Below are 20,364 nucleotides of genomic sequence, written 5' to 3'. Positions count from 1 at the left end.
GGCTGCCAGCTGGCTATATTAAAGAAACGCAGGCACCGTGCCTGACCAGTGCTTAGGTGACTGTCGCGCCGTCAAGTGATGCGATTTAACAGTCATGAGGTGACCTCAGGGTAAGCTGGCTGTTAGCTGGCTGCCAGCTGGCTATATTAAAGAAACGCAGGCACCGTGCCTGACCAGTGCTTAGGTGACTGTCGCGCCCTGATGAGGTGCGATTTAACAGACATGCGGTGACTTCACGGTAGCTGCCTGTTAGCTAGCTGCCAGCTGGCTCTATAAAAGAAACGCAGGAACCGTGCCTGGCCAGTGCTTAGGTGATTAGGTGATTTAACAGTCATGAGGTGACCTCACAGTAATCTGACTGTTAGCTGGCTGCCAGCCGTCAAGTGATGCGATTTAACAGTCATGAGGTGACCTCAGGGTAAGCTGGCTGTTACCTCGATGTTAGCTGGCTGCCAGCCGGCTCTATAAAAGAAATGCAGCCACCGAGCCTGGCCAGTGCTTAAGTCGCTGCCGCGCCCTGATGAGGTGTGATTTAAAAGTCATGATGTGACCTCGCGGTAAGCTGGCTCTATCAAACAATTTTTCAGAGTACCAAGCAAAAAAAAAAACAGTCGTTTTATTGCATCACCCTAATATACATGCATTTGTATTTTTACACACATACAAAGCTTGTACGACGAATTAGTCAACTAAAAAAACCAAAGCAAATTTAATTAGATTAATTTATTTAATGCAATTATCTCAGTCAATGCATTCTCCAATATACAAATATTTGCTTTTTACGTCGTTGAATTAGTTAAAAGTGCTTAAATGTATACTAACGCTGCATATACCAGAGTTTGAAACGTGAAACGTGCCCAGATGTGCTTACATATATAAATATATCCTAAGTATGTATGTATGCGTGTATGTGATATGGATAATGATACGTCAACTTTAATGTTAATATGTATGATTAATTCAACCACTTGCGGCATGATCAATGACGTAAGAGGCTTCCAAAAAACTGCGTCTGATTTGTAAGAATGATATTTTAAGATAGAATTAAAAGCAAATGTATATATGTAATGCACATGTGTACGATAACACGATTCCTCACTGTTCAATTATTAATCAAGTTATATATTTAATTTATGACTTTTTTTCTTTTTTTCCTCCCCAAAATTACATTTATAGCACCACCGAAGATGCCCAATTGTAAGTACAAATCAATCATTTTTAGAAGTTTTCGCCTGAAACTCGAAGCGGTGAACGAATGAGGTGTGCAGCTAGGTTTCATAAAAAATAATTATATAATACAAGGAATAACAAAAATGACAAGCTAGATACAAAAAAAAAATTTAAAAAAATACCAAAATAAAAATTTTAAAATACAAAAGAAAATTAAAAAAATTAAAAAAAATACAAAAAGAAATTCAAAAACAAAACACAAAAAATACAAAAAAAAAAAAATAAAAAGTACAAAAAAGAAATAACAAAAAAAATGCAAATATATGCGGAATTTGCATTAGCACATATAGTTATTTCTAAAGCCTTCAAAAAATAATTACAACACTTACAACGGTGTATTAAAGAAATAGATAAATAGCTTTGACAATAATTGGAATTGTAAAGGAAAAATTACGACTTAATGGTGTCAAGTGCTTGAAATCACAGACAAAGAAATTTTCCCATATATTATATGCATACACTAGTAGCATTGCTGTTATCAGCGCCTAACCGGCCTAGTTAAAGAACCACCCGCCTATTTGCACGGTCAGCCCAAACGCAACCCATCCAAAGTGCTAAAGATAACACAGTTACATATTATAAATAAATAAAACGCGCAAATTCATGCAAAAATTACAATTTTATACAAACACATTACATGTAATCAAATTACACTGTTGTACATAAGTTTCGATCCAACAGTGAATTTACATCATTAAAAAGAATAAATGCAATTCATGACTTAGGGTTCTCAGCTAAGTTGCCCAGCATCTCGTTTGCAGCCTCTACTTGACATATTTGCAAAAAAATATCTGTCTTTGAGTACGAGTCTTGCATTTATCCTTTTCATAACCAAAACATTAACTAAAATTATCCATATGTGATATTGAAATCTTCTGTTATCTCTCTGACGCCAACGTAACCATTTTTAAGTACTGTTTCTTTAATTTCATCGATTTTTGATCGATTCGGTTTGCGCGCGCAGTTCAAATAGAACAGTCTGAGTCAAAGTTGATCAGAGTTCAAAATCAAATATTTTTTTAATCATATTATATATTTATTTTGAATAAAACCATTTTGTGGGCATGGCAATGAGAGTATATACTATTTCCTACTTGCATACATACTTTTTCTAAGGAGTGTATCGACAATTAATTCATAAATTTCACCCAAAAGCTGTATCATGATCCCGACAAATTGCATAACCACTCGCACTCTAATTATAAGAAAAAAAAAGCAAGAATCGGACACCTACGTACGCTTTGATGCATATATTTATCAGTATTTTTTTACATACATGTATGTAAGTATGTGTGAGTGTCAATAAAAATTGTTGAATATTTCATAGTTGTCGTTTAACGAAAATAGTCGCCACAATTACTTCCTGAGGCGAACTCAAATTAAACGTAACGCCACAAGTCACAACAGAAATAAGTTCATACATACACTTATACATATGTACATACATCATATAAACGTAAAAAAGTCCAAATTTATGCGCACACTCGTGTGACGAATAACGGTACTTTCACAATTACCGATAAAATTCACTAGTGATCAGTTTAAAAATAGAAAAGTACGCTGAGCCCACCACACACAGCTTGACGAAACATTAATAAACCTATAAACGCAGACATACACACATATGCTATTTATATATGTGTGACAAATTCTTGTTGAACATGGACTTACATATGATTTTAGACGAGAATGAAAGTACGCTGTAGGAAATTCGACGTCTTAAGTGTAGCTTAAAAATGTGGTAATTTGAAAAATTTCGATTATTTCTTGCGTTTCTTGATTTTCTTCACTAAAAAGCTTACAAAAGTGAAAAAAATAGAAATAATAAATGATAATGTTAAAAACAGCTTCGTAACAGCTAAGTAAGGGTAAGAACGTAGTAAAGCAGCAGGCAAAAGGCCGAATATCAAGGCTCCCAAAAATGTTAACATATATAAGTACAGAGCCTATAGATTTCACTTTTCAAAGAAGCTCTTTCCAAAAACAGAAAGGAGAATTGTTACAGAGAGGCTTCCCAGAAACATCGAAATCTTTTTCTTATGTATGTCAAGGGCTTTTTCAAAACCGAAAGAAAGTTAATTTTAAAACATATTAGAAAATTTGTTCTAAAAAATATTTTTAAAAAATTGTTTAACAAAATACATATTTAAAAATATATTTCTTTTGATATTTAAAAATCACATTTAACAAATTTTTGAAAATTACTTTGAAAAAAAATATTTCAAAATTATTTCTAAAAAAAATACAAAATATTTTTAACGATATATTAATTAATTTTAATAAAATATATAAACATTACTTAAAAAATATATTTCAAATTTTTTTTAACAAAATATTTAAAAAGAAATCTATCAAAATATAGTATTTCAAAATTGTTTCTAACAAGTGTTTGAAGATTACATTTAAATAAATACAGAAACGACATCGAGGCCGATTTTAATTAAATATTTAAAAATTATTTCTACAAAAAAATAAAAAAATCACTTCTAACAAATTTTCGAAAATTACTTTTAAATAAATATAAAAAAGTTATTTAAAACAAAATATTTAAAAATTATTTCTAACAAAATACTAAAACATTGTTTAAACAAGTATTTAAATTTACTTTTAACAAAATATTTGAAAAATTCTTTAATTTGTTTTTAATTCCTTTTAATACAAATATTTAAACATTTTTTCCAATAGAATTTTTAAAAATTATTTCTGCCCTTTTTAAAAAAAATTTCATGCCGTGCCCTATAGGGTAGCGATAACCTTAACTTTCATTCACACTAAAATGTGGTCTTCAATTTTCGCAAACCAATACCAATACACGTTACATTTCGTATATGTATCCTCGTGTATGCTATGCCACAAGTACTTTAGTTATACCGATTATATATGTATATTCGCGAGTACACTTGCTGCCTTGATCCACAAATAAATAGTTCAGAAACGCTTTAGAATGGATCATTCACAAGTTAGCCCTCACTTCCGTCATTTGCGGCGTTGCTAGCGGAAGTCTCCAACTTGTTGTAAAAACTGTATCGTTACACACACGAGTACGAGTAACGAGTATAAACGAGCATAATATCCGCGTCCGCCAGCTGGCATACTAAATATTAATTTGTCTTTACAACAATAAGACGTGCGATAATATTCAATAAATACATACATATGTGTGTGTGTGAAGACAGAAATATTTACGTGTAATTGAAATAAAATATAAATTTTGTGTTCAAATTATAAAATCTGTGCATGGAAAAGGAAATATACGAAAAAATGATTTAATGAAGCGTCGTTTATGCATTCCTTTTCATACAGAAAAATTAAAAAAAAAAAAAACAAAAAAAATATAAAAAATAAGTATATTTAAACGTGTAAAATTATTCAATATACAATTATCACTTCCTTAGCAGTATTTCGCAACTCCGACAAAAAAGTATAGCACAGAAAACATTAAAAGGAAATCGAAGTCGAAACCGTTTCGAGTCGAATTTAAATTACAATAAAAAAGGAAGAAAAAAAGTTATTAAAAAAATAAGTAATCAAACCAAAAGTATTATTTTCGTAAATCTACAGTTAAATGAACCACGTTCTACTACATTGCTTACATAATTAAGCATATTTATTAAAAGTATTATTAAATTAAACTTAAAAAGGCAAAATGTTTGCGTTGAAGAGCGTTGTAAGCACGCGTTTTATGTCCCTTGGCGCGCTTGTTATTCTAAATCTATGCGTGCGCGTGAGCTTTGGGCATACGATCCCTAGCAATGCGATACAGAAACGACTCTACGAAGCCGTTGGGCCGGAAACTTGGTAAGTGAAGAACTATATAAAAAAAAATTATATAAAACTCGTGAAAAATGCGTTAAAATAAAAGTAAAGTAAAGAAGTAAAAAGGCTAAGCGTTTGTGAATAGAATCCGAAACTTGCCAACAGAATAACAATATACAGTTTCTGAATACCAGAAAACATTGAATATTATTTTAAATTGTCCTGAATTGCATTCTGTACTCAATTTTGAAGTTCTACAAATTTTTATTACCTACAACTTAGACATTTAATTTTTTTTTTTTTTGCTTAGCATTTTTTGTTTTGCGAAAATCGTGCCTCTACCATTACAACTCAGTCGTTCTCCCCATAACTTTCACTTCCCAATCGCTCATAAATAAAGTTTCCTGCCATTTTTGTTAGATTATTTTACTTTTCCAATAATTATTGCTTTTTTTATTATTTTTTTTTTGTTTTGTCTTCAAAAATTATCAACCCTGGTCTATAATAAGTGTTCATATCATTATTAGAAAAAGTTTCGTAACTTTGTGTACCCTTGAATCTTCTTCGAAATTTCAAGTGAAACTCATTCACACTACCGAAAATAACAAATCTTTGCTTTTACTTCCAAAAAGCTTAATATTAAGGGGTTACATGGGTTTCCTCGGGTAAAAAACTGCCTTTTTTCAAAAAAATTTTTCTCATATAAAAAATTAAATATTATATTGGAATTTTTTATTGTTACAAAAATACACTTTTAGCAAAAAAATTCTGAAATTTTTGAAAAAAAAATATATTTTAAACTCGGCCATTGCGACGCCATTTCAGGTGACCCTTCGGAAAAAAGATTCGCCCGCGTTGGCAGGATAACTTCTTATAGGATCATCTAAAGGGAAAAAATACGTGTTTTAGTTAAAACCTAAACTTAGAACTTGGATCAAGTTAAAGTCAAAACTAAAAATTTGATTTTTGGCAGACATTTTTACAAAAAAATGAAAATTTCGCGACATTTTTTTCAAATACATAGTTCTAATCGAAAAAAAAACCATACGTCCAAGTTTTTAAGAAGTTTATCTCAAAAACCTGTGTCAAATTCCATTAAGATCGATTGAATAGTTCTCGAGAAATCTTGCCAACCAACTTCAAAAACACAATTTCGAAAAAACGCGTTTAAAGACGGCCCACTAAGCCCAGCTAGCCTCGAGAGAACAAGTTCTCAAGGCTGTATCTCCGAAACTATTACTCGGATCAACTTGAAAATTTAGAGCAATATTCTAGAGGTATTGTAGAATTTAATAAGACAATAAAAAAATTGATTTTTTTTTAAACCCCTGAACCCATGTAACCTCTTAAAACGAGTAGACATTGAACCCATCAGAATTTAAAATTTAATTTTGTGATCCAACTCATCGTTTTATATACTAATATCAACTAAACAGTTCTTAGTATTTTTTTCTGTCAAACACATCATATTTAACGTTAGCGCATGCGGTTACCGTTCCGATATCAAAAAAAAAAAAAAACAAAAGGAAATGAGCTGTTTATTATACATAAAGTGTAAATGATATTTATGTAAGATTCTGTTCTTAAATTTCATACACTTTTCGTGGTAAGACTTTTCAGCTAAAATGGCGTCACTTTCATTTGCCCACGAAAGACAGCTGAAGTGTATAAAATCAAAATGTTAAAAATTAATTCAACTTCTTGGTCTCAGACAATTGTTTACAAACCAACAAAATCATTTTTGGTCGACCAATATATGCATGTGTAGAAAGGTATAAGCCATCGAAGGTATAGTCCTGGCTTAGCACTTAGTGTTCTACTTTTACCTTTTACTTCACACTTTCAAGAACAAGCTATGTGTTCAAAGATGGCAGAAAGAGCATTTGATGCACTAGATGCCTAAATTTCGATCACTTTCTGGCAATTGAAAATAAAATTTTTACCATCCATTTTTTAATCATTTGTTTAGCGATTAATAATAAAATTTAACATCCATTTTTTTGTAATTTATTTATTTATGTTTGAAGAGTACACAAAACTCATTTCAAAAATATATATATTTTTTTCATTAAAAACTTCATTTTATTTTCTTTCGTTAAAGTAGAAGGGGGAAAAAGATCGTGTTCTCGTCGCCAATATTTTTACCCTTATGGTCATCTGAAAAAAAAACGATGATGAATTCTTATTTAGTAGTCGATCTCTCAAGAAACTGCAAAACTGAAAAAAATCATAAAATGCCGGTTGCTCTAAAATAAAGTTAGATTTTTTCACTAATGCTTTGACTTTATTGAATTTTTTAAAAATATTACATATTTTAGTTTTTTATTTTTGCTGCTTTATGTGCTAGAGAGATATTTGAAGAATGTTCATGCCGTATTTCAAGTAAATTGGCGAATTAGAGGTAGAGATAATGTGGCAATTGCATCGAAAAAAGTAGTTAAAAAAAAAAGTTTTACGTAAAGTGAACTATTGTTCCAATCGCCGCGACACTATAACTTCGGAAATAATTGAATTGTAATTTTTAAAAATTCGTTTCCAACACTATATGGTATGACACAATGTGATTGGTAGCACTGGAGAAATACGATTGCAACGACATCTATTGACAAAATACGAAAGGACTTTTTCGACTACCCAATATTTCTGAATATCTAAAGTATCAAATTATAAAAAAATTGAAATTTTTTCAATTTTCTAGACTAGAATACCGCTTTAAAAAATTTTTGAAATAGTTGCATAATAAGTGCGCTCTTGGTATGGAATTTCATTAAAGTAACTTCAAATGCGCAAAATACCAGCAATTCCTGGCTTAAATTCAAAAACTGTACGTGTCTTTTTGTGTTAGTTAATTTATGAATTTTTTTCAGAAAGCTGCTTCTTGCTGCACATGAAAGCATCAAAAAATGCATGTGACACTAGCGCAACATTTCAAGGTGAAATTTCAAAGTTGAAAACTCGCCATAATTTGCAGTGAAATTATCGCTGTCAGCTCTAAATGAGCAAGCATTAAATTGAATGAAAGTGCAATTTAAATGTGTGACATACATATGTATCTACCGGCATAGCTATATAGAAGATATAAAATGTGTAGGCGCGCTTGGGAAAAACATCATAAAAATAGATTTTTAGTTGACGTTAGTTAAAAAGTGTTATTAAATAAGTCTTACACTTAAAAACACAAATAAGTTATTTATCGGCATTTTAAAGCGCTTTTCTTTCTGGGTAATAAAATACTAATTTTTAACGCAAAGTTATATTGTAAAATTCAATTAAAGTGTAAATAAAATACTGATTTTTAAAGCAAAATTTTACCGTAACAATTTATTAAAGTTAACATTTAATGGTAATTTGCTCGTTATTTTCAACAATAAAAATATCGAAGTTTATTGCCATAGATTTTAAAATCGTTGAAGACACCTCTAACTTAGAGGAGAAGCATAGTTGTGCGAATAGAATCACGAAAAGTCATTGTATAACGCGCTCAAAGTAAAGCTTAGAACTTGTCAAAAAAGATATCGACGTGCATCGTCCATCTCTTCAATAGCGCCATAAAAGACGAAAGACTTGTATTACCCGCAAAACTAATAAAATGCTTTGGTATTACTCTTACATAGCATCGGCTTTCACAGTATTATGAGGTGATTTCGAAATTGCAAGTTTTAAAAAATATTTGATGGTCCTTCTTACAACCATATAAGGTTTGTCCGGAAAGTAATAGGATTGAGTCGGTTTAAAAAAAAAAATTATTGCCTTGAGAGCCGAGGTGCATGCTGCTTGGATCCCTTTCATCAGCCTTTTCAGGCAAGAAAACAAAAAAAGTCCGAGGCCACATCTGGACTAAAGGTCGGCTACGGAAGCATTGGGAAACCGACCTTGGCTAGGTAGCTGTTCACAAAAAAGGTGGTGTGTGCCGAGACGTTGTCGTGGTGCAACTTTCAATCGGCTGTGATGTCTTGTTGGACGTAAAACTTGGCGGTTTGTCCAGGAGGAGCAAATTCATTGTGGGCGATGCCTTTGATGTTAAAAAAGACAAAGAGCGTCATTTTCATTTTGGATTTGCTCATTCTTCCGGTCTTCATCAGCGACCTCTTCCCGGTCCTCCAAAAAAGCCTGGTGTCAACAAAAAACACACCACTTCTTGCTAAAGCGGCATCTGGCTAAGCCTGCTTGATCATGTCAAACGTCTCTGTCGCAGATTTACCGAGTTTAACTCAGAATTTAATCGCGTACCTCTGCTCTAACGAACGCTGCATTTTCGGCTTGCACCACTCGCAGACCTTCCATTAGTTCAATCGAAAAAGCTTTTTTTTTTATAGAACTCGGCAGTTGACTTCGGTGCCAGCATCCGAAAAACCAGCAAAGCAGGGATCAGTATAGAACGGATACAACTGTTGGCCCATAGTAAGGTCTTAACCTGTAGACAGAAAAAATCGCTGATGAATAGTAATTTAACAGTAAAGTACTAACTTAGAACCTTGTGCCTATTACCTAATACCTAATACTTTTCGGTTTCACGCACTTTGAATTCAATGCAAACCTTTACGAAACTTAAGTCACAAATTGAAAGTATCACTCAGACGTAAAATATTAAGAAAACTTACACTGTATTTTTATACGAGTGACACCGAAGAGTCGAAGATATTTATACAACCGACATTGGTGCAGAGCCTAGCTGCATGATGCTTTCCTTTTGCCGGGTCTTCACACACATTTGCTTGAAAATTTATATTTGGTTAAAATGGTTAATGTATCCGTTTTTATTTCTCGCTAGCCAAATCTATTGTCATGGGCCGCTGCTGCACACCGTACAAATGGCACAACTTTACCAGGACTCTAAAACGTTTGTCGACATGAAGCTGAAAAATCGACCGGAAAAAACTATGGAGGAGTTCAACGCGTTCATGCTTAAGTACAACGACACACCAACCGAGGCGGAGATACGGGATTTCGTTGATGTAAGTGGAGATACATATACTTACACACATACCTATAAAGATTTGAAATCTCTTTAACAATAGTTACTCTACATTTTACTTTGTTTCCTTCTTTTAGACACATTTCGAGGAGCGGGGTAAAGAATTTGAAACTTGGGTACCGAATGACTGGAAGGAAAATCCTGAATTCTTGAACGCCATCAACGATCCAGATCTCAAACAATGGGGCTCCGATTTGAATGGTATTTGGAAGGAGTTGGGCCGCAAAATGATCGAAGACGTGCACAAGAATCCAGAATACTATTCGATAATACCTGTTGATAATCCAGTTATAGTGCCAGGTGGTCGTTTCATTGAATTTTACTATTGGGATTCTTATTGGATTATACGCGGTCTATTGTATTCGGAGATGTACGATACGGCACGTGGCATGATCGAAAACTTTTTATCCATTGTACAGCGATTCGGCTACATACCGAACGGTGGTCGTGTTTACTACTCGGGACGTTCACAGCCACCATTCTTAACAGCTATGGTTAAGGCTTATGTTGACTTCAAGAAAGATTACAGTTTTGCTTTGGAAGCTTTGGATACTTTGGAACATGAATTTGAATATTGGATGAATAATCACACCGTGCAGGCGAAGGGTTATGATGTTGCCATCTATACAGATGCCTCCACTGGTCCACGACCGGAGTCCTACCGTGAAGATATTAAAACATCGGAAGATTTCCGCACCGACGAGGATAAGGAACAAATCTACACCGAATTGAAAGCCGGCGCTGAATCCGGCATGGACTTCAGTTCACGTTGGTTCGTCGATGAAAATGGCACAAATGATGGTGGTCTTAAGAATTTAAAGACACGCTCAATTGTGCCCGTCGATCTTAATGCGTTACTCTATATGAATGCGAAAATAATTGCGGAATTTCATGACAAAGCAGGAAACACAGCGAAATCCGCTGAATATGAAGCGAAGGCTGCAAGGATATTAGAGGTTAGTATATTGAAGTATTAGGAAACGTTGGTGAGATCACAGTCCTTCTGTATATGCAAGAATAATAGCCAGAACGCTATATTAGAAGAAAGGGCTGGATTTTCCGAGACAATTTGAAATCTACTTCCGATGTAGTGGGTTTACGACTCTCCCAATATCAATCTGCTGAGATGAAATAGATCAAAGTTCAAATACCTTTCGTGAGCTGTTGTTGTAGCAACAGAGAACATTCCTGAAGTAATTTCAAGGAATGCTACCTAGTTGATAGTTCTTGACTGGGTAAAAATACAGATCCTTTTCAGTTACTTAGAACCAACTGGACCGTTATATATTATACTAAATATAATTAAGTGCTGAAACGAAAATCGCAACTAGTCGTACAAAAAACCAACTGGGAACCAAAATTATAATTTTTTTCTTTTTCAATTTATTCTTTCAAGGCTATCCAAGCTGTACACTGGAATGAAGAAGCCGGTGTTTGGCTGGACTACGATATGATAAATCAGAAACCACGTAATTACTTTGTACCCACCAATTTGTCACCACTCTATACGGGCGCATTTAATAAATCCGACTCAGAGAGAATCTCGGCATCTGTGCTAAAATACATTGACGATTTAAAATTGGACAGCTACCCCGGTGGTGTGCCGAATACGCTCGCGCATACCGGTGAACAATGGGACTTCCCTAATGTTTGGCCACCAATGCAATATATACTCATTAGAGGTTTGGAGAACTTGGGCACGCCTGAGGCAAAGAAACTGTCAGAACGATGGGGACATCGCTGGGTGAAATCGAACTTCGAGGCATACAAACAGACACAGACGATGTTTGAAAAGGTTTGCAGCAATTGAAAAGTCTTTTAAAAATTTCAGAATATTGATTTTTTGTTTTTGTTTTTTTTTTTCTCTAACTTTTGTCTTAACAGTACGATGCGTTACGCTTTGGTGGCCATGGCGGTGGCGGAGAGTACGATGTGCAGAAAGGTTTTGGCTGGAGCAATGGCGTAATTATTGAGTTCCTCACAAAATATGGTGGCGACTTGTCCCTATCGAATAGTGCGGTATCAACAGGTGACGATGCGTTTAAAAAATAGAGAAACTAAATTCACTTAAAAAATAGCAGAATATAAAAAAAAATCGCGACTCATTACAGTTCATTTGTCTTTGTTGTTGTTATTGTCTCACAGCATATTGCTAAACTATATAAATATATACCTATATATATATTATATAATTAGAGAATATTCATCTAAGATTGCATTGTAATTGTACAATAAAGAAAATAGATAAACAAATTATTAAAAATTATAAATAAAATTGAAAATTTGTTTCATTAAAGCGTTAGGACATACACACATACATGTATACATATGTAAACACACATAATAAATATTAAATGTGCATTTATTCATACCACAAATGTTCTCATACATAGCCGCCCTTTCATCGTGCACTCCGCGAAGTTTGAAAAAATCGGTCATTCATACATATGTATGTGTATATGTGAAATAAATGTATATAAAATAAATGTTATATTTTTATTGAAAGTCTTCTTCTTATTCACCATTGCACATAATCTACTTTTTATTTAGAAGTTATTAGAAAAAAAAGCAGTTTTTAAATACATGAGACAAAATATGAAACAGTTCTAAAGGAAATAAAATTATTTTATTACTTTTAATTTTTTTATAGATATAAATTATAACAATTTAACATATTTTTGAAATTTTTTGTCCGGTTAGTAAGTGTTATAGTTAATTATTTAAGTTAAAGATAAATATCGTTCAAAAAAATCATAATTATTTCAAGAAATTAAAAAGTATAACTTTTTTTCAATTTTAATTAATAATAAAATTAAGTATTTAGTAAATATTAAGCATATTTTATATTTTTATTAATTACTGTTTCTTTTAATTTTTGTTTTATTAAAAAGTAAAACGGGAGTAAAAAAAATAAGTTTATTACGCTATAAATATATATTTATTATCATTTTTAACAATTAAAACAAAAAATATTAAAAAATATAATTTCTTTCAAAATAAACATTTTAAATTAAAAAATAGTCATAGTACATGAAATTAATCATATATATAATAGATTTATTTAAAAATAACAATTATTTATTATTTTATTATTATTATTTTAATTCTATTTAAATTTTAACTCCATTAAATTATTTAATGAATTGAAAAAAATAATTAAAATAAAAAATTTAATAATTGTTTTTATTATTTTTTTTTTTATTAAAAATTTTTATCAAATTATTACTTCGATTTTGCTTTAGAAATAAACTAAAAATAAAATTTAATGAAAAACTAAATTATTAAAGTATATTTATATAATTTTTGAACGACAAAAAAATTTAAATACTATTTAAATTTTAACTCCATTAAATTTATGTAATAAATTTAAAAATTTTGTTTTATTTAATATTTGTTTCTGTTTTTTTTTTATTTACAATTTTTATTAAAATGTTATTTCAATTTTGATTTAGAAATAAACTTAAAGTAAAAACAAAATATATAAATTTTATTGAAAAAAAAAAATTATTATGACCCAAAAATATATACATTTTACAAAAATGTATGTATGATATAAAAATTTTTCTTTATTATAAAATAAAAATATATACATATTTTAAAGTACTATGTATATATTATTTTTAATCAATTAAAAAAATTATATATCATTTTAAATTCTTATTAAATTTTCAATCCATTAAATAAAATATTAATATATTTTTTTTTATTAAAATATTTTTTTTATTAAGTAATTGTTTTGTTTCGAGTTTTGTTTGGCTTTTTTGTGCTAAAATAAGAAATAAAATAGAAGTAAAAACAAATAAATTTGAACTAAAAGGCACTCAACTTGTTATGACTTAAAAAATGCATATTTGTTATGATTTTTTATCAAATAAAATTAAATTTTTAAATAATAAACTTAAAAAAAAAATGTGTAATATATTTTTTTATTATTATTTTGTTATTATATTATATATTTTTGTTTTTTTCCTGCGGGTGAGGGGTTGGAAAATGCGTTCCCTCCTCTAAGGAACATTATTATTATTATTATTATTATTATTATTATTATTATTATTATTATTATTATTATTATTATTATTATTATTATTATTATTATTATTATTATTATTATTATTATTATTATTATTGTCATTATTAGTATTATTATTATCATTATATGAATTTAAAAATGTATTTTTTAAATAACCTTTTAAATAAAAAAGTAGACATCAATTTTCCCTCCCGCCATTAAATTAACATTTCTTAATAAAAATGAAAATACATATTTTAACAAAATCGAAAGAATATTTTCAATTTAGTTTAGTTCTAGATTGAAGTATACAATTATTTCAAAGAAAAAAATAAATTAAAAAAATCAATAAATTTAATATTTTTTAAACGAGAAATTTTTTTTATTCCAGTTTTTATTTATTTATTTATATATTACCACAATTAGTAGAAATAATAGCAATGTTTATAATTTTAAAGTATTATGTATTTATTAAAAATTGACAAATAAATTATTGAAAAAATTAACCTCAAACTACTTACATATGTATACTAACTGATTTGACATGGAATGATATAAAACTATATTGTCCGTATTTCAACACAAATTTTCATTATCACACTTGACACTTGTTGTACATAAGCCTCGTCATGATGACTTTCAGTGCCTTCAGCGAATTTAGTTTTTCGCCTTCGGCTCGTTTTTGGGGCGCCATATACTAAATTGTCAACATAATTATTCTTTTCCCTGTTAAAAATCCCTAAATATGTAAACAAACGCTGTCAAACAGATACTAAAGAGTTGCGCAATGAACCAATCCGTGTCAAATTTGATCACATTTGGTGTACCAAGTGTAAAGAAAGTGAGTCCCTATAAACCAAATCTCAAACAGGAATAGAGCTCAAAAACTTTAACTTCCTCCAGACTGGAGGGCGTACCTTTAATTGTAGCAGTTAGCAAATTATGCATCGGTTCGTCCGTTTGTATATACGCGAACTACAACAAACCAAGAAATTTTCCAAATCGGACTACTATACCGATATAAAGGGTGATTTTTTAAGAGCTTGATAACTTTTTTTAAAAAAAAAACGCATAAAATTTGCAAAATCTCATCGGTTCTTTATTTGAAACGTTAGATTGGTTCATGACATTTACTTTTTGAAGATAATTTCATTTAAATGTTGACCGCGGCTGCGTCTTAGGTGGTCCATTCGGAAAGTCCAATTTTGGGCAACTTTTTCGAGCATTTCGGCCGGAATAGCCCGAATTTCTTCGGAAATGTTGTCTTCCAAAGCTGGAATAGTTGCTGGCTTATTTCTGTAGACTTTAGACTTGACGTAGCCCCACAAAAAATAGTCTAAAGGCGTTAAATCGCATGATCTTGGTGGCCAACTTACGGGTCCATTTCTTGAGATGAATTGTTGTCCGAAGTTTTCCCTCAAAATGGCCATAGAATCGCGAGCTGTGTGGCATGTAGCGCCATCTTGTTGAAACCACATGTCAACCAAGTTCAGTTCTTCCATTTTTGGCAACAAAAAGTTTGTTAGCATCGAACGATAGCGATCGCCATTCACCGTAACGTTGCGTCCAACAGCATCTTTCAAAAAATACGGTCCAATGATTCCACCAGCGTACAAACCACACCAAACAGTGCATTTTTCGGGATGCATGGGCAGTTCTTGAACGGCTTCTGGTTGCTCTTCACCCCAAATGCGGCAATTTTGCTTATTTACGTAGCCATTCAACCAGAAATGAGCCTCATCGCTGAACAAAATTTGTCGATAAAACACATTTCGAACCGAACACTGATTTTGGTAATAAAATTCAATGATTTGCAAGCGTTGCTCGTTAGTAAGTCTATTCATGATGAAATGTCAAAGCATACTGAGCATCTTTCTCTTTGACACCATGTCTGAAATCCCACGTGATCTGTCAAATACTAATGCATGAAAATCCTAACCTCAAAAAAATCACCCGTTACATACATATGTAACTATATCATCAGTTGCCATAGAAACTAGAAACACCGAATGATCAAAACCAAGTTTAGTCTGGAAACTTCTTTATTTGTAACTGGTATCTCAGCTTCGTTTTCTATCACCTTTTTATTTTTATTTTTTTACTTTTACAGCAATTACTTGTTAAAGTTTTTATATTTTTAATACTGCTTAACCATTTTCACAACATTACTCGCTGTAAATACACAAATAATTAAATATTCAACACATTTTTTCTTTTATGTTGTATTCTAAGTTATCTTCATTAGTGCAATTAAAAAATAATAATTATTTTTATTAAAATATATTTTTTAAATAAAAATAATAATAACTTTCATTACAAAATAAGATTTACATGTTTAATTAAAAAAAATTAGTAATAATAAAATCTTTTATTGAAAAAAAAGTTCACTTGAAAAAATTAATATATACGCCAATAACCACATAACTATGTACTATATATATTTTACACTACTTGTTCACCACAATCAAAATGTATTCTTTTGCAGTTTCGAAAAATACAGTTTTCAGTTTGACTGTTGCGCTGCTGATTTCGGTGTTTGGCACAATGCTGGGTAGATCGTTGTGGTGAGGTAGGTCCTTAAAATTTATTAAGAATATATTGCAGAGATGCGAATTAAATTAAAATTTATTTGCAGAATTCAATTTAAGTCATCTGACACATTTTAAAGGCAGATAAAGACGAGATTGTACATGACCATGACTTGCTTCGTTACTTACACACAACCACACAGAACATTGCGTACAATGCCTTATGTATTTTTCCAGTGACTTGTATTAATTTATACTACATTTACATAGAATCTAAATTTATTTTAAGTTTTATTTCAACTTGCACGTTACACTAATTACGCTCTTACACATTTTATTTTAATCTATTTATTATAATTTTATTGTTCTTTTTTGCTTTGCTTTTAATAAAATATATTTATGTATATTGTTGGCAATAGTTCATTAGCTAGCACACTTGATGATGTACCTTTTGCAAGAAGCAAATACAGAAAACAAAATTTACATATTCAAATCTTACTCATTTTATGAGTGATGCTATGACTGGATATGATTGCTTTCTTTTTTTTTTTTAAATTCAACAAACATACATACATATAACTATCATCTGATATCGAAGTATGCACAGGAGCATCAACCAACATGAACAGATAATATTCTCAATATTTCGATTTTTTTTAACAAAAATATCATTATTTTTCTACAAAATTTTAAACCCTAAAGGAAAATATGTTTTTTTTTTTTTTGTTTTTTCGAGACAACAAACTGTCAGACTATCTAAATGATTTTCAATATCAGTATGTAAGAATGTAGTACCAAGTACTTAAAAGTAAATAAAAGCGAATTAGTATGTAGTTGCTCAATTAGCGGATAGTGGTTCTTGACTAAAGTAGGGCGCCGTATTTGGTTTTAACAGTGTATGGCAAATATCACAGACACGTACGATCTTTTTGCGCGGGCCCGACGGCACTGTCTTCGTCAGACATTTTTCACAGTAGATGTGTCCACAATGGCGACAATGAATTTTACGCACAGTTACTGTGAAATAGGTGCTGCATGTGGGACAATTATCGACGTCTTCATCCTCTTGCCAGCGCACTTCCGTATCAGATTTGCGCAGCTTTTCCAAGGACATCTGCAAAAAGGATTTTGAAACAGTTGAATGGACAAAGATTATAGACACGAAAAAACTAAAAACTAATTGAAAAAAATTTTAATTAAAAAATAAAAATAAATAAAATAAATAAAAAATAAAATCAAATAAAAATAAAATCAAATAAAATAAATAAAATAAAAAATAAAATATAATAAAAATAAATAAAAAAATAATAAAATTTAAATATTTAAAATAAAAAGTATTAAAAAATATTCTTCTTTAATGGCGTAGACACCGCTTACGCGATTTTAGCAGAGATTAAAAAATTTTATAAACAAAAAATTACTAAAAATAACTCATAGAAAAAAAAACTATAAACCCATAATAATAAGAATTATTTTTATAAAAAAAAAATAAATAAATGCGCATTTCTTACCTGCAAATTTTGTGATAACTTTACAAAATCTTTCTGCACTTGCTCGCTGGTTGCCAAATCATCTTGGAGAATTTTGATTTTTGTCTTATAATCTGCATTCATTTTAGTTAGCTTTTCCTGCAATTTTCAAACAAAATCGAAAAAATTATTATATAGCTCAAAAAGTCAGTCGGAAAATGACATTTACAATGGTATCCTGCAATTCGATGATTTCAACGCGAAACTTTGATATTTGCCTGTTCAGCTCCGTTTCCTTACGTTCCAGTGTAGACTTGGCCGTTTCATAGGTTTGAATTGTTACCAGATGTTCGGTTAAGCGATCCCTACAAAATAATTATAACGTTTTTTTATGTTTTATGGAAAACTAAATATATAAAATTTCGCTATTTTCTCAACAAAATTTACCAAAAATTATTACAGCATACACATTTAATATAATTAAATTAATTTAAATATATTTTAATAAACAAAAAGTATTTAGAAAAAATATATATATGACTTTTATTAATATGATCAAATATACGGACAACTAAAAGATTTAAAACAAAAATAAATACATGCAACTTTTAAAGCCTGCCCACTTACTGCCACGATTTGTTGTCGGTTTGCATCTTCTTCTTGTATGCCAATCGCTCATTATTACTTTTTTCCAATTGATCGCGCAAAATTTGTATTTCATCCAGCGAGGTTACACATTTTTTGCGTTCAAATTCACTACTAACTCGCGCTTGTATAAGATCGTTTTGCTGTTGCAATATTAATTCTTGTAACTCCTCAACTGTGTTGGGCAAATTAATCTCTTGGCTCTCGATTTCCTCAGAAGATGCTAAATAACGACCGGAAAGAAAATCGTTATCTGCCTGCAAGGTTTCCAGTTGTTTGTTGACGCGCTCGCGTTCGTCTCTGACACGTTGCAGTTGTCGCATAACTTCTTCCTTGGTGTCGAGAAACTTTTGCTGCAATTCTAGCAACTGCTCTTCGTTTGATTTTACTTGCTCGCGCAATTTTTGTACTTCTGTTTTGTGAGCTTCACGTCGCTCTTGCCATTGATCTTCCAGGTCTTTACGCAAAGCAGCTTCCTTTTGTAAGTCTTCACGGGAGGCGGCAATTGCTTTTTGCATAGCATTGATTGTGTTTTGATCTTCGGCGCTTTTCGCCAGCGATTCTTGAAGTTGCTTTTCGAATTGCAAGCAGGCATCACAGGATATAGTGTTGATATCTATGGAAGTGGATTTGTTAATAGATATATCATCTTTTGGCGTTCCATTTTCTTGCGCTGTAGCATTAGTTAATGCGCTGCTTTCTTGATTTCTTAATTTGTCATCTGTTTCACGTAGTTTTTCCTTCAATGCTTCCATTTCCTCTTGCAACTGTACCACAATTGAACGTAAAACTTCGGCATCTTCTTGCGCCTAAATTTATGTAATATGATATAATCTACATTTTTAATTAACTATGATTAGAACAACAATGTACAATACTTACGTAGTCTTTTTTACCACTTTTAGACTTGCTACTTTCATCAATACTCTCTGGCTGACTAAAATTGTTTGCTATTACACTACCCGTCGAGTCGCCGCCCAGTTTTCTTAAAGTCTTTTTTACGTGACTCAGCATTTGTTGAGGAGCCAAGCTAGTAGTTTCTACAGGTTGTTGCTGTACATGATCGCGGAACTCACGATTTTCTTGCCAAAGCTTGTTATTTTCTTCTTTCATGCGCTCTAACTCAGCCTTTAAAATTGTTGACTCTTCAATTGTATCTAAATTAAGGAAAATTTTAAAACGACTTTATTATTAAATAAATAATTCTAAAGCACCTTGCACCAGTTGCTGCAATGACGAAATTTCTTCCTGCGCCTTAAGCTCTTTTAAACGTAACTCATTTTCCGACTTTAAATCAGCGACCACGAATTGAGACTTCATCTCGTCCAGTTCCCGTTGCAATTTTTTACGATCCGCATGGCATTTATTGAGTTCCGTCTCCTTCTGTAAGTAGAGTTCTTTCATTTTTGCTCTTTGTGAGTTAAATTCATTTTGTATTTTCCTTTTCTCCTCTTGTAGATTATCGACAAGCTGTTGCAAATTTTCTGAGGAGTCAACATTTAAAAACAATCAATATATACCTTTGCATGAAAATACAATTTAGTGAGGAATAACATTATTACCGTCATTTCCTGCTGTCGCCAAATCCATGGGATCAGGTGCACTAGTTTCCTTTCCTTCCATTTTAAAACGATCTTAGCATGATTTATTCAATTAATTTTTTCACTTTAACCAATATTATAAATTTTCTTCTTCTTACCACTCTTTCAATCAGAATAGAGTAGTGATACCAATATTACTAAAAAATCATGT

At 31.2% G+C, this 20,364-nt stretch overlaps 2 protein-coding genes across 7 annotated transcripts in view; one reads left to right on the top strand and one right to left on the bottom strand.

The window, feature by feature from the left end:
• LOC105228449 (trehalase) overlaps positions 1 to 16,902 on the top strand; it is a 42,879-nt gene extending 25,977 nt beyond the window's left edge. For 2 of the 6 annotated variants that reach the window (XM_029551154.2, XM_011208288.4), the window contains exons 3-9: positions 1,177 to 1,197; positions 9,758 to 9,941; positions 10,039 to 10,917; positions 11,358 to 11,756; positions 11,846 to 11,990; positions 16,456 to 16,539; positions 16,606 to 16,902. In XM_029551154.2, the coding sequence (XP_029407014.2) occupies positions 1,177 to 1,197; positions 9,758 to 9,941; positions 10,039 to 10,917; positions 11,358 to 11,756; positions 11,846 to 11,990; positions 16,456 to 16,538 (1,711 nt within the window). In that variant the 3' untranslated portion in view covers position 16,539; positions 16,606 to 16,902. 6 annotated transcript variants of the gene reach the window in all.
• Positions 16,903 to 17,130: 228 nt separating this feature from the next.
• LOC105228450 (rab GTPase-binding effector protein 1) lies at positions 17,131 to 20,331 on the bottom strand. Its single transcript, XM_011208289.3, has 7 exons — positions 20,175 to 20,331; positions 19,827 to 20,096; positions 19,495 to 19,769; positions 18,595 to 19,421; positions 18,197 to 18,332; positions 18,010 to 18,126; positions 17,131 to 17,612 (listed from the first exon to the last, which is right to left on the bottom strand). The coding sequence occupies exons 1-7, from the start codon at positions 20,233 to 20,235 to the stop codon at positions 17,337 to 17,339; spliced, it is 1,962 nt and encodes a 653-aa protein (XP_011206591.2). The 5' UTR covers positions 20,236 to 20,331; the 3' UTR covers positions 17,131 to 17,336.
• Positions 20,332 to 20,364: the final 33 nt, after the last annotated feature.

This window comes from Bactrocera dorsalis, chromosome 3 (genome assembly GCF_023373825.1).
Source record: "Bactrocera dorsalis isolate Fly_Bdor chromosome 3, ASM2337382v1, whole genome shotgun sequence".
In the NCBI taxonomy this organism is placed as follows: Eukaryota; Metazoa; Arthropoda; class Insecta; order Diptera; family Tephritidae; genus Bactrocera; species Bactrocera dorsalis.
This window is presented reverse-complemented; position numbering and strand designations above follow the sequence as displayed.

Bases quoted from the DNA above. Each gene is read 5' to 3' on its own strand.
- LOC105228450 (XM_011208289.3), bottom strand. From the start codon at position 20,235: ATGGAAGGAAAGGAAACTAGTGCACCTGATCCCATGGATTTGGCGACA. The intron at 19,770-19,826 runs GTGCTTTAGAAT...TCCTTAATTTAG, and splicing joins ATTGCAGCAACTGGTGCAAG to ATACAATTGAAGAGTCAACA. The intron at 18,333-18,594 runs GTAAGTGGGCAG...ATTATTTTGTAG, and splicing joins ACCGACAACAAATCGTGGCA to GGATCGCTTAACCGAACATC.